This window comes from Danio rerio, chromosome 12 (genome assembly GCF_049306965.1).
Source record: "Danio rerio strain Tuebingen ecotype United States chromosome 12, GRCz12tu, whole genome shotgun sequence".
NCBI classification, from domain to species: Eukaryota; Metazoa; Chordata; class Actinopteri; order Cypriniformes; family Danionidae; genus Danio; species Danio rerio.
This window is the reverse complement of record NC_133187.1, coordinates 12,232,202-12,245,524: the sequence shown is the minus strand read 5'-3', so window position 1 is coordinate 12,245,524 and position 13,323 is coordinate 12,232,202. Positions and strand designations below refer to the sequence as shown.

Sequence of the window (13,323 nt, the reverse complement as noted above, 5' to 3'; positions counted from 1 at the left end):
ATCTGACGCTGGATTCGAACCGAGTTCATGCTCGAACGTGTCAAAACATGATGACATGCGTTCTACGAGCTGCGCCACTGAGATTGTTAAGGGTTTTGCAACATTTTACACCTATAAATCACACTATTTCTCTTTTAACTCCACAGTGCGATGTTCAGACCCAACTATGTTAACCGAATCAGCTAAACCCTCCCCACTCTATTTTTTTCTTTTGTTGTTAATTCCGGAGGACAAATTTGCAAATAACACCGCTTTTCTCCGGTCTACCTCCGAAAGCAGCACCTCCATTTCACATTCTGTTCAAAGTTTCTCTTTTTGCTTGCTTTTGCCATTGCTTTTTCATTGCTTTTTTTGCCAAAGCAGAGTCATTAGCATATTCATACAGGGGAGGAGGCAGGGAGGGGTTTTGTGCTCGTGCATGGTGCGCTCAGTTTCACGCTCATTCAGATGTACAAAAGAATATGCGTGAGATTCGGCGTACGCAGTGTTTCATACATCTAAATTTTTTTCTGCGTACGAACATTTACAGCTTTGTTCGTACGCAATGTTTTAGTATGATTTCCACACAAGTCTTAGTACATGAGGCCCCTGGTTCGCATGTTCGCCATAATAATAGCTTTTTGCGCATAGACATCTATGACAGTAGTTTCTAACTGTGTTGACGGTTTATGTGCATCATATTCGTTGTTGTGTTAGTAAATGTCTTTTTGCACACAGTTTGTGTTTTGTCTGACAGACTTCACTCCTGTCATTTTACTCTGCCGCCCCACCTCTTGCTTGCCAATGATGTGCAGGTAAAGCGAGTTTGCATCTGTAAACACAGCGCTACCTCTGTTCAAAAAATGTATTGCGATTTGTTCAGCATTTCAACCGGTTTGAATCGTCACTTATTTGAACCAATTTTCAACCGGCTCACGGTAAATCGTTACATCCCTAAATGTACTGGCATTACAAACCTGAATGGCAGAAAAGAAAAAGAACCTCACCTTCTTTGGCCCACTGAAGATCCTCCGGCTTTCCTTGGCTTTCTCCTGAGCTTTGACCTGAGGTTTCCTCACTGTCTCAAAGGGGAAGGGGATGTCTGGAAACTCCAAAGGATCTTTAAAACACACATATGAAAAAACATCTGTGTACAGTTGCAGTCAGAATTATTAAACCTCGTGAATTATCAGCCCCCTGAGAAGATTTTTTTCAACACATTTCTAACCATAATAGTTTTAATAACTCATTTCTAATAACTGATTCAATTTATCTTTGCCATGATGACAGCAAATAATATTTTACTGGGTATATTTCTTCTATACATCTTAATGTGATATTTAAAGGCTTAACTAGGAAGGACAGGGTAATTAGGCAAGTTATTGTGTAACGATGGTTTGTTCTGTAGACTATCAAAAAAATTAGCTTAAAGGTGTAATAATATTGACCTTAAAATTATTATTTAAAAAATAAAATAAAATAAAACAAGACTTTCTTCTGAAGAAAAAATATTATCAGACATACTGTGAAAATTTCCTCGCTCAATTAAACATCATTAGGATAATATTTAAAAAGAAAATAATTCTGATAATTAATAATCTGTACTTCTGCCATCATCTAAGCTGCATTCATATTGCACACAAAAGTGGGCAAATATTTTGTGTATAATGTGAATTATATATTTATTCTTCCTTTCATAGCATTGTGAAGAGGCCTCTAAAGCAGGCACAGATCCAATGTTTTGTATTTATGAGACTTTAAAATCACTCTGGATCAATATTTAATCAAAATTCTGGCTAATGGTAGACTCTCCAAATATTATACCCATTTTATTTATTTATTGCCAGTCAATTGAAATAGAAGAGAGCTGAGATTTCATTCTTTGGGAAAAAGAATAAACATACTGTATCTGATAATTTTCCAAATTAATCAATATCGAGTTAAAACTATATCAAATTTATATGATCTGTGTTATTGCTTAGTCCTGAAGAAAACGGCACCAATTATCATTGTAGTTGGCCTATTAATGACAGAATCTGAATAAAGTGGGCCTATTCGGATCTATTTTCTGCTATTTGCTTGATTTATTTATTTGTTAGAAGAGGAATAACTCAATATTGTAACTAACTACAAAAGCAGAGTTGCCATTCAAAGTTTTTTCGGCAAACAGTGATTTTTATTCATCAACTTTCAGAATGTTATATATTGACGATGAGGGCAGGGGTCAACTTTTTCAGCAAGTTTATTTTGTCTAATTCATGCTTCAGTGAATCAAATTTATGTATTTATTTAATTACATATAATTTATAAATAAAACATATTTAAGTTTTCAGTGTTTTGAGGAAAATGTTGTGTATTATAAGTTCAAACTATAAATTAATTAGATTACGCATCTAATTTGACTTTACTTTTAGGCTATATGTAGGTACAAACAAGAAAAGTCTTGTCTTCTTGTGAACACTTACGATTTCTATCTATTTCTATCGTTGCTTTACATCTACTGGTTTCAGGTTGTTGAATAACTTTTTTTGTAACAAACTGATTGCCACGATTATGCATTCACAATGGTAAGAACCATCTTAGGGCTGGTAAAATGTTTATTTATCCAATTATAATCTTTATTACTATTATTATTATTATTATTATTTAAAATACAAATCAAAGAAAACTACTTCTCACTAATAAAGCACTGAAAAAATGTTTACCAAAACATTTTAAAAATATATATTTTAGAACTGTAAATACTGTGATACTGTTAACTATCATGATATTGTGAAATTGTGATATTTACATCCAAGGATATCATACTGTCAGAATCTTATATTGGCCCATATAATAAATAATAATAGCTATAATAAAGGGGCTATGTGACAGTACACACATTTGGCTGTGACTGTTTGTGCTTTCACACCTAGACGTTTGTTTTGGAGCCCGTCTCATTCACCCAGTTAGCGCAGTTCATTTGATATATGTGAATCCTGCAATCACGCTCCGATCCTAGCAGAAACAATCGGCCTGAATGAGGTGGTCTCGGCCTGACTGAAACTCTGGAGCGGATCGATTGTAGTGAGAAAGCAATATTATCCATCGAACAAACAAACCAGGCTATATCACAGTGTATTATGGTTGTGTAATAGCCATACGGCTATATGAAGAGAGAATTAAGAGTATAGCGGGATGCCATCATTCCTACTGGTAAATGTGCGTTTAATGTCGGATATAAAAGTGAACCATGCTGAAATCATACAGACTGCTGTTTATCCATTAGGAAAATTGACAAATTACTTTCTGATATTTTTTTCATATTTTAATCTCATAATATTTTGTATTAGGTCTCTTGTTTTGTTCATTTCTGCATTCTTCTTTAAAGAAAGATCAACATTGATCTGCTTCATGATCTGAGCAGTTTCGGTTCATAATTCTAGCCAACGTTGTTTTTTTATATAGGATTAATTCAATAGATAGATTTTATACAAAACTTGACAACTGAAATGAGGCTATGAGAAAGTCTGACCTTTCTGATTTATATTTGGTGACAATATGGGTGTCAAAAAGTGTGCATTTTCGCTTGCATATAATATAATTATTAGGGGCGTCAAAATTAATTGATTCTTCGGTGCACAGTGATGCAGACACACACAATTCACTAATTATCCTAACTGGTTATAATGTACTAGACTTCATTTATCTCATATGCGCTATGTCGCTGTAGCTGACTATGGCGCGGGGGGGCGAGCTCCAGTATTTACAAAGCTCCAACAACTTAAAAACGCAGAAACTCTGCACAGTTTCACTGTGTGTGTGTTAGCTAGACAGTCTTTCACTGACACTTTCACTGCGATTGAGAACATGAAAGTAAACCCCATTTCTCTCTCTCCATTTAACCTGCTGGTGTGACGTTTTCTCTCCTGTTGGCTGTTTCAGCGATACTTCTGAATACAGACACAAGTGCGTGTCTGCAGAGCGAGTTTTCTCTTCGGTGTCATGGATCAGCTGTGATTGCCGCTGCCATTTACTCGTATGTGAACAGCGCCAGATGGGTTAGAGCAAATAGCAGCCCTTACTGTTGAGCACGTGACCAATCAAAGGGGTGTAAGAAAGAACTCGCTAGGTAATGCTCAGAAAGTGAGCGGGATATTTGTGTTTGTTTATTTGCTATAAATACTCATGCTGTTCTGTGCATGTACTTGAGACGAGAAACACAGCGCTTAGAAATGGTTTAAAACAGTTGTCATGTCAGCTTGCTGCAGTAAACAAGGCCAAGTCCGTAATGCTTGCCCGCCTTCATGCTCTTCTTATTGGCCCACCACTGCTCTGGCACTGAAATATCAGCTGTCAATCACTCAGTCAATGCTGGCTTGCAATGACATTGAGAGCTACTACCGCGAAAAACTGTAAAGCGCTGAAGATAAGAATGAAGATAACACTGACATATTTTGTTTTAGAAACCATCTAGTTACAAATAATGACACATCTTACTAGTGACCATGTGCTGAATGTTAATCCACCATTTACAATTTTCCAAGAGTGGATAAAAGACTTCAATTGGTTTCAAGTCCGCTATGAAAAGTCTGTTTGATGGAATTTTCAGGTTACTATTTGCCACATCTAGCACGAGAGGTTCTGTTTAATCCTTCATATAATCGCCAGATGCTGTCAGCCATGCAAGTGGCAGCTATATGTCAAATTTAACACCACGTACACCAAACACAGTAAACTAATATCACTGCTCATAAAAAGACCGGTATTGCAATTAACATGATGTATGCATATAATAAGGTACAGTATATGTCAAAAGCATCAGTGCAATATCAGACACCACCCGTGAGAACAGCACAGTTATACCGTTAACAGATTATTCATGTCAAGCAGTGCGTGCAGGGCCGGTGAGCGGTCCGTGTACCTTTTGATCACTCAGTTATGTTAAAAAAAAATCTATTTTCTTGTGATAACGAGATTTCATTGAGAAATTTCTCACGCTTGCATATATATAAATTGTTGCTTGTTAGTTTGATTACTGTTGATTTCAAATGCAATAAATACGTTTGAATAAAACTTGTAGTAACGGTGCTTATAATTGGTGGGTGCGACTAAATTTTGGCTGATGCGCCTAAATTTTTGAAGTTAAGAGCACCGATGCTACCAAGCAAAAAGGTCAATTTCGAGCCCTGATATATCTGACTGTTTGTATTAAAGGACAAAGTTGTATTACAAACAGTATATAAAAATAAATCAAATTACACATTTTAATACAAGAAATTATGTGCTGTGAAGAAAATATAAAACAGTGTATGGAAAGCATCATTGGTGGATCGTGATGCATTGAACCGATATCGAATTGAACCGAATCGATGGCATAGTATTTGTAACCGAAGAGAACAGTGAGACCAGTGTAGGTTCCCATCTCTAATAACTATATAATATAATACAATCGTATTTTATTTTATGCCAGTTGTATTTAAAGAAAAGTTATGCTGAATTTATGTTTGGCTATTGACACATTATTTAAAATATGTGGGTAAAAAATAGCTATTGACTTGGTGGAGCCAGTGAAAATTGTGGCAGGGCAAGAAAAATCTGAACCACTGGCCCAATCAGGCCAGTAGAAAAAATCAATATCGTTGAACCCTGCTGATTTAGACAGCATAATTATTAACTCTAAGGAAAATATAACATGCCATATAGTTTTACTAACATCCTATTTTTGTGATAAATTTGTGTCAAATTCTAAAAGCTAAGAATTTAAACTACTGGATTATTTTAATTTGGCCTTCCAAAACTACTGTGGCCAATATGTTGGTGCATATTTTGTTTGTAGTCCACACTTTAATCATTTTACAATTATGTCATCATGAGTAAAAAGGAACTTGATATGTTTTGGCTAATGACCCCACAAGTTCATTAGTCATTAGTTTCGATTATTATGAGGATATGGAAGATCAAGATCTCTATGACTGGCATAAAAAGTGGATTACAAAAAGATATATAGAAAACATCAGAAATAAACAGAAATAATGGTGCACACAATAGACACAAACTAGGTCTATTCTTGAAGACATTGATAGATAAGAGGGAAAATAATCTGTTCAGCTTTACAATGGATTTATGCTGGCACTGCTAGGTAAACAGAAGCAAAAACTAGATCTCCAGAAATCTCCAATGTTGAGTGTAAATACTGACCGTGTTTAAGGCTGTGACCTGCAGTATAACTGCTATGGGAGCTCTGCATCTCTCTGGGCGGAGGACTGTCAACATTTGTGTCTATAGACAGCAGAGGCTCTGCCTCGGCCGCTGCCATCCTCTTGGCTCTCCTTCTGTGAGAGGAACCCTCCTCTTCTTCACTGTCACTCTCGCTCAAGTCATCAAAGCCGAAGTATTTGATCCTGTAGCTCGAGCTTCCTGAAGCAGAGTCGTCGTCGTCAGCCACAGCATCAGTGTCATCAAACCCGAAGAGCTCCAGCTTACTGCTCTTCATTTTGCTCTGCGTGGGTCGAGATCGACTAGAAACCCCACAGAAAAAAAAAACAAAAAAACAGTCAGACTTTCATACATGTTGACTTCAAATCAAACATGAAAGAATGAGGGCATTTGAGGCAACCAAGGAATCATAAGTCTGACTTGAATTCCATTTTAATTTGACCTGAATATACACGATTTTGTTTTACTTTATGTTAGGTAGGCCTGGGCCGTTAAACGATATCATATTAAAATTTAATAATCAAAATTGAAGTGTACAGATCGCTTATAATATACATATACCAGTGTTTCCTCTAGGATTTTTTCCAGCTGTGGCGGCAGGTCTGTTACACAAATCTACCAACTACCCATGGCGTTATTTCCATGACAAATGGAGAAATGTTGTGAGTGCAGCATTACAAGTCGAGATCACATTTATGTAATACAAACATGCAAATCTTTTTGCTTGCGCGCCGATTTCTTCTATTCGTGCACAAAACTTCTTGCGCGCCCTTAAATATACGCTGTTCAAGTGCAGATCTTCTTGTGCGCTCTCAAATAAACATTTATGTAATAAGTATGTCTCCAACATTCATAAGATTTGCTAGGAATATTTATGAATTTCTCCAATAGACACCTACAGAGCGGCATTAATGAGTCCTGAAGTAAAGTGAAACAGCAATAAACTCCAGCAAGATAAAGTTATTGTATGCAGAACCATAGACCTTTATCTATAAATAAAGTATAATTATGGAAAATGTGTTCATCTTAACTGAAAGCTATGTTGTGTTTGATGGCCTCACGCATCATGCACCTGTCAGTCTGTCACCTTAAAAGGTTAAACAAATAACGCACAGTGCTACTAGGGTTACAAAAAGGTTTGCGCTGTTATAATACACTTACCTCTTAATGCGTTTTGGTGCAATTATAACCCGCTATTAGAAAAACAACAACAACAGTGGCTGAACGTTTTGAATGAAAAGCTGTAATGTAGCCGCAGCGGGATGAATTTTGGTGTGGCGCCCCGCCATGGCAGAATGAATGTAGCGGAAACCATGTATCCATATAAAATACAATTGTTTTTTTTTTTAACAATTGTTTGTATTTAAAGAAAAGTTAAGCTGAAGTTATGTTTGGCTATTGATACATTACTTAAAACATACGATTAAAAATAGCTATTAACTTTATTTATTTCTTTTTTTGGGTGGGGTCAGTGAAGATTTTCACAGGCATGTAAAAACCTAAATCCCAATACTGACCCAATCTGGGTGACATGATTCTGTTTTACTTTGTGTTATAAAGTGAATTCTTATGTTTTCATTTTAATAGGTTGATTATAAAATGTAAAACAATATATAATGCATTAGTTAAAATGATTAAACAAATGTTTTCTATGTATTTAGAAATAACTGTGGATATTATACATAGCAACTTTGTAATACAGCTTGATATATTTACCTTCGGCTCACAGCCCTTAATCAAGTTTGGTTTTTGGCTCTTTATAAAAAAAAGTTTTGGGCACTCATGGTTTAGAGCTTTCTCAAAGAATATAAATATATATATATAAAATAAAACAAATGTAGCTCTAGTAAACAAAATCCCAAAAAAAAAAGACACTAGCTAAAATATTGTTTAAAATCAGGCTGCTCATATTTTTGTAATATACTCTCCAATATCAGAAAGCAGTCCACCAACCTGGGGCTTTAGTGCATCAGAGAAATGTCTTCATAGCTTTTTATTAATAACAAAAAATGATAATAAATCGAACATGTATTTAATCATGGCATTAGGTTCATTTACATCTGAACCCCTTTAGAAAAAAAGTTGTTGTTAATATTATTAAATAATATAGCAGTCGTATACTACTATACCTTTTGTAATTTAAGTGCTACTTGCTTAACAATTTGAATAGGTTTAGGTTTTTATGCTGCCAAGAGGAACATCTGACATTTACACAATGTAAAATGTAAAGACGCAATTCTGTGAAGTGATTTTGGTGGAAAAAAAAAGGGCTAGCCTAATGGCTCTAATGGCGCGGCATGAGCACAAATTATATTTTTAAAAATACACTTCATCTTCAGCGTGATGCAAAGCCGCCAGTTGAGTAATTCTGCTTATGGATGGTATGATGGGACAGCAGTTTTTGCCGTTAAAGAGCTGATTAGTGGACCAGGGGGGCCAAGTCACTACACTATTATCCACAGGCTACAGCTGAGCATTCGGGGTGTCATAGTCAAGTCATAGTCAGTTACATAAGCACAGAGGGCACGTTTCACACACTCCGTTCTACACCATGTAAAAAAATAATCTCGCAAGTTTTGCATCTTTGAAAGGGCTCTCGGGCAGTATGCTTTGACATTCTGTCTGAATGGGGAAACATCAAATTCTCCAAAACTTTTTTTGTTTGTCAAGCTTACAATTACATTAAAATATTTAAAATCACCAATAAGATTAAACAAAAATTGTCTCATAAGTTTTGTTTCTAAATCTTCAAATCAAACAAAATCAGCATGTTTTCAGGTTGCCTGAGTTAAAATGCATGAGGACTCAAAAGAACGAGATCACGACACCAACCTTATTTATAGCCGTTTTACACATTATCATTCTCTTATGAATAATGGTCTGATCGTGCTGGCCTTCTGAAGTAAATCATAACTTGGTCTTGATGGCGAATCTCCTACAGAAATGACAGCAACTCTTTGTTTACTAGTTTGTGGGACGTTTGAGTAGTTGCTGTCATGTGGTTTGTTTTTGGCAGATTGGACTGTTCCTTGTGACTTTGTATTTAAGTGGGGTTGGTTCATTTAAAAGTAGAGCTTTATTAGAAAGATTTAATTTGTCTGTGAAGCAAGTATTCACTGAGATTCTAGTGTGTTTGTTCACCACAAAAACTGTCATAAAAGCACACGTCAGTTGACTGTGCTCCACTGCTCTTGCACTTTGCTCCGTGCACCAACAAACCACTCTTGCATAGCCATTGCAATCAATGGTGAGCGAAAGCGAAACCAGTGTGCGAAACACTGATTGCCGTTTTTTCGATTTATACCAAAAACTGAAAATTTAGTGCATCCATAATAAAATGTAGATAAAAAAAACAAAAAACAGATGAAACCCACTGGTCCTATGGGAATTAAACCAGCAATTCTTTGCTTGGGAGTTGGTTGCTCTAACAACGAGGCTAAAGACCATGGCCCCTAGCTTCAGTCAATAGAGCACCTTTTAAGGTAAGAGGAGTGAGGTTTACCTGCATAGCACTTCGCTAGATAGCCACTGTTACCATCATCCCTCTAAACCTCACTCGGATCCCTGACGAGCCCCCATGTGAAACCCACCGGTCCTACAGCACCCAACCCATGCTGAGCTGGCATCGAACTGACGATTCTTTGCATGGAAGTCAGTTGCTCTAACAATGAGGCTAAAGACCATGGCCCCTAGCTTCTATCACTAGAGCACCTTTTAAGATCAGAGCAGTGAGGTATACCTACATTGCACCTCGCTAGATATCCTCCGTTACACTCACCCCCCTAAACCTCACTCCGATCCCAGACGAGCCCCCATGTGAAAACAACAGGTCCTACTGCATGCAACCCATGCTGAGCTGGGATCAAACTGGCAATACTTTGCATGGAAGTCGGTTGCTCTAACAAGGAGGCTAAAGACCATAGCCCCTAGCTTGTCACTATAGCACCTTTTAAGATCAGAGGAGTGAGGTTTACCTGCAAAGCACTTTGCTAGGTAGCCACTGTTACACTCACCCCCCCCAATCCCCCCCCCCCCCCCCCCCCCCCAAACCTTACTCCGATCCCAGATGAGCCCCCACGTGAAACCCACCATTCCAACTGCAACCAACCCCACTGAGCTGGGACTGGCAATTATTTGCATGGGAGTCAGTTTCTCTGACAAGGAGGCTAAAGACCATGGCCCTTCTTCTTCATGGCCCTAGCTTCTGTTGCTGACCTTCGTTACATAGACAATAAAACAGACTTTACATGGTTCTATCAACTAAATGCAAAAATAGCTAAGTATTCAGAATGAGATGCTCCATGATATAAGATATACAGATATAATCAATCTTCTTAAAAACAGTATGAATAACAACTGAAAATAATGCTGTGAAATGCCTTTAATATGATTTGAATAATATTAGTTTAGCAAGCTATTACCTCAAAGGTTTGCTTTCCGTCTCAGTCTTCTTCTTCAGTCTTCCTTCATCTCCTGGACCAGACGCTTGGGTGCTGGCTGTGTACTCCTCTACACTGCGGTCCATAGAGTCCTGAAAGGTGACGTTAAACATGGATACACAAGATGGGTGCAACACTGTAAAGTCTCTCGTCCGACCTCTGTTCGTTGTTTTACTAGCATTGTCAGTCCCAATGGTCTGTAACACTCCTGTGGAGATATGACTGGAAGCACTTCCGCTCCCATCAGCTCCACCAGGCTGTTTGCCTTTATTGGGTCTGCAGTACGTTCTGCAGTTAGGCGCCCTGAGCACAGACTGAGAGTGGTCCTCGCTTTCAGACGGCTCAACAGGAACATTAAATTCCCCTTGGTGGAAGTTGTCTAACCGAGTCTCAGTGGAGGATTTGCCCTGAATGTTGCTGTGACTGTAACTACTGGATGCCCACAACATAGAAGATGACTCTTTAGGTGCAGTAAAGAGGGATGTAGAGCGTGCCCCTAGACCAACCACAGCGCTCCAGGCATCATACGAATCCTTGTCCTCTGTTTTTTCAGACTTTAATGTTGTGGTCTGGGCAAGAGGTCGTGTGTCACATTCAGAAGGGTTTTTGTACCATGAGTAGCTGTGGCGATCTGTGCTCTCGGCAGGCCAACTTGGGGTCTTTCCTAAAGAAATGAAAGCAAGCAGAAAAAAAATCAGTCTGATGAGGTGACAGAATTTAAGTGAACTCAACCAATTTCAAGTGCCTGATGAAGGCAAATTAAAGTGAGCAACTGCAAAGATAAATTTGTCATCTTCAACATAACATTAATCTATCTGTAGCTACTAATTACTTTAAAAATATATATACTGTTATTAAAACTATCTAGAACAGTCAACATTTGAAGTGGATTAAAAAAAAAAAAAAACAGGAATGGTGTTGTTAAACGATTTAGGTCAATTTTGTTGGTTTTGAACTAGGGCTGCACGATATTGGAAAAAATTGACATTGAGATTTTTTATTTCTCTGCGATATATATTGCAATATTTATATATATACTTAAGATATACTTTTGCACACATTACATACAGTATCACCGTTTTGTCTGCTGCACCACTGACTGTTAAATTCTTCCACAAAGAAGTGACGGGAAGCTATGCTAAGGTTAACTAGCTTAGCATATATCTTGCTGTCTGCAAATGACAGTAATTTAAACGTACCATGAAACTCCTATAAGTGCATACAATTCGACACAACTACACAAGCATCGTTTTAACCTTTATAACCAAATGTTAACGTTACACAGTCAACAGCCTATTGTCTTAATTACCGCGCTAACAGAGCTAACTTATGTAAACAGAGAGCAACAGATTGCAGACGTCAATAATGCAGCGTAATGGAATAATATACCGATCAAACTGTGAAGCAGCAGCCTGCGTCAGTGTGGAGCAGCAGCCTGCGTCAGTCACCTTTTACCCTGGCCCCACTCGACTCCTGAACGTCTGTCACTCACTCGGGCATGCACTGCGGTCTCATGAGGAAACGCAGCTTTTCGATATAATATTTTTCTTGTTCCTGAATACAAATAATTTTTCAAGTATTTGTTCGAAATAAGTATTGGTAAAAACACGCTATTCGTGCTTATATACCGTTTTCGGGTTCGGCTCCACCCATATCTATATATATATATATATATATATTTTTTTTTTTTTTTTGCATCACACCTCCTACACATCTATATATATATATATATATATATATATATAAAAATTTTTAAATTTTTTTTTGCATCACACCTCCTGCGATGTGACTATTTCAGATGTGTACATTGCGATTTCGATGCTGAAACGATGTATCGTGCAGCCCTATTTTGAACCACTTCTAATATCGATTTCTGTATGTTTGTTGATTCTTTTACTATAAGAGGACAGGTTATGAAAAAAAAAATACTTACTAGGGCTGGGACGATGCATTAATCAAGGTCTTGTGTTTTGTTGAAAATATTTGGACTTTTGGAATGCATAGCGATTCTCTTTGGAATTGATTCTGAACTTGGTTTTAACAGTAGATGCCACTCTAGGCTAGTTTGTAACCATTCACTTAAATGCTCAAAAAGAAAAGGTTGTACATTCCTGTTGTACTTTGTCTAAACATTGTACACTGTATGTTGCTAAGCAACGCAAACAGATGTCAAATAGTGGGTCTTTGTAGCCTCATAGAAAGTAATGTTTTACTGTACAACTGTAAAAAAAAAAAAAAATGTGGCGCCGCACTTTAGATTCCATGTGCAATAAAATTAGCTGTTTTAAAGTCAATCCTGAAAGTCATCACTCAAAATACTACACACAATACCCCATAATAACAATTTGAAAAAAGATTTTTTGAAATTGTTGTAAATTTATTAAAAATGAAAACGTTAAAACAAAAAAACATTTACATAAGTATTCACAGCCTTTGTTCAATTGTTTGTTGATCTACCTTTGGCAGCAATTTTTTGCCTCAAGTCTTTTTGAATTTAATGCCACAAGCTTGACACCTGTCTTTGGGAATTTTTGCCCATTCCTCTTTGTCATTATGGGATATTGCGTGTATACTTGAGGAAATAAATTAATTTAATCCATTTTGGAATAAGACTGTAACATAAAAAAATGTGGAAAAAACAAAGCACTATGAATACGATGCACTGTACATTATGTGGTCAACTTGCACTTGCAACTCGACAGTTTTG

At 37.0% G+C, this 13,323-nt stretch overlaps 1 protein-coding gene across 2 annotated transcripts in view; it reads right to left on the bottom strand.

Annotated features, from left to right (window-relative positions):
* Nucleotides 1-13,323, bottom strand: part of waplb (WAPL cohesin release factor b) — a 113,635-nt gene that overhangs the window by 73,348 nt on the left and 26,964 nt on the right. For both annotated transcript variants that reach the window (XR_012387869.1, XM_021480269.2), the window contains exons 3-5: nucleotides 10,599-11,280; nucleotides 6,160-6,479; nucleotides 987-1,099 (exon numbers count right to left, since the gene is read on the bottom strand). Coding sequence is in view for 1 of the 2 variants with exons in the window: in XM_021480269.2 (XP_021335944.1) it covers nucleotides 987-1,099; nucleotides 6,160-6,479; nucleotides 10,599-11,280 (1,115 nt within the window). In the remaining variant the exon portion in view is untranslated. The remainder of the gene's footprint in view (nucleotides 1-986; nucleotides 1,100-6,159; nucleotides 6,480-10,598; nucleotides 11,281-13,323) is intronic.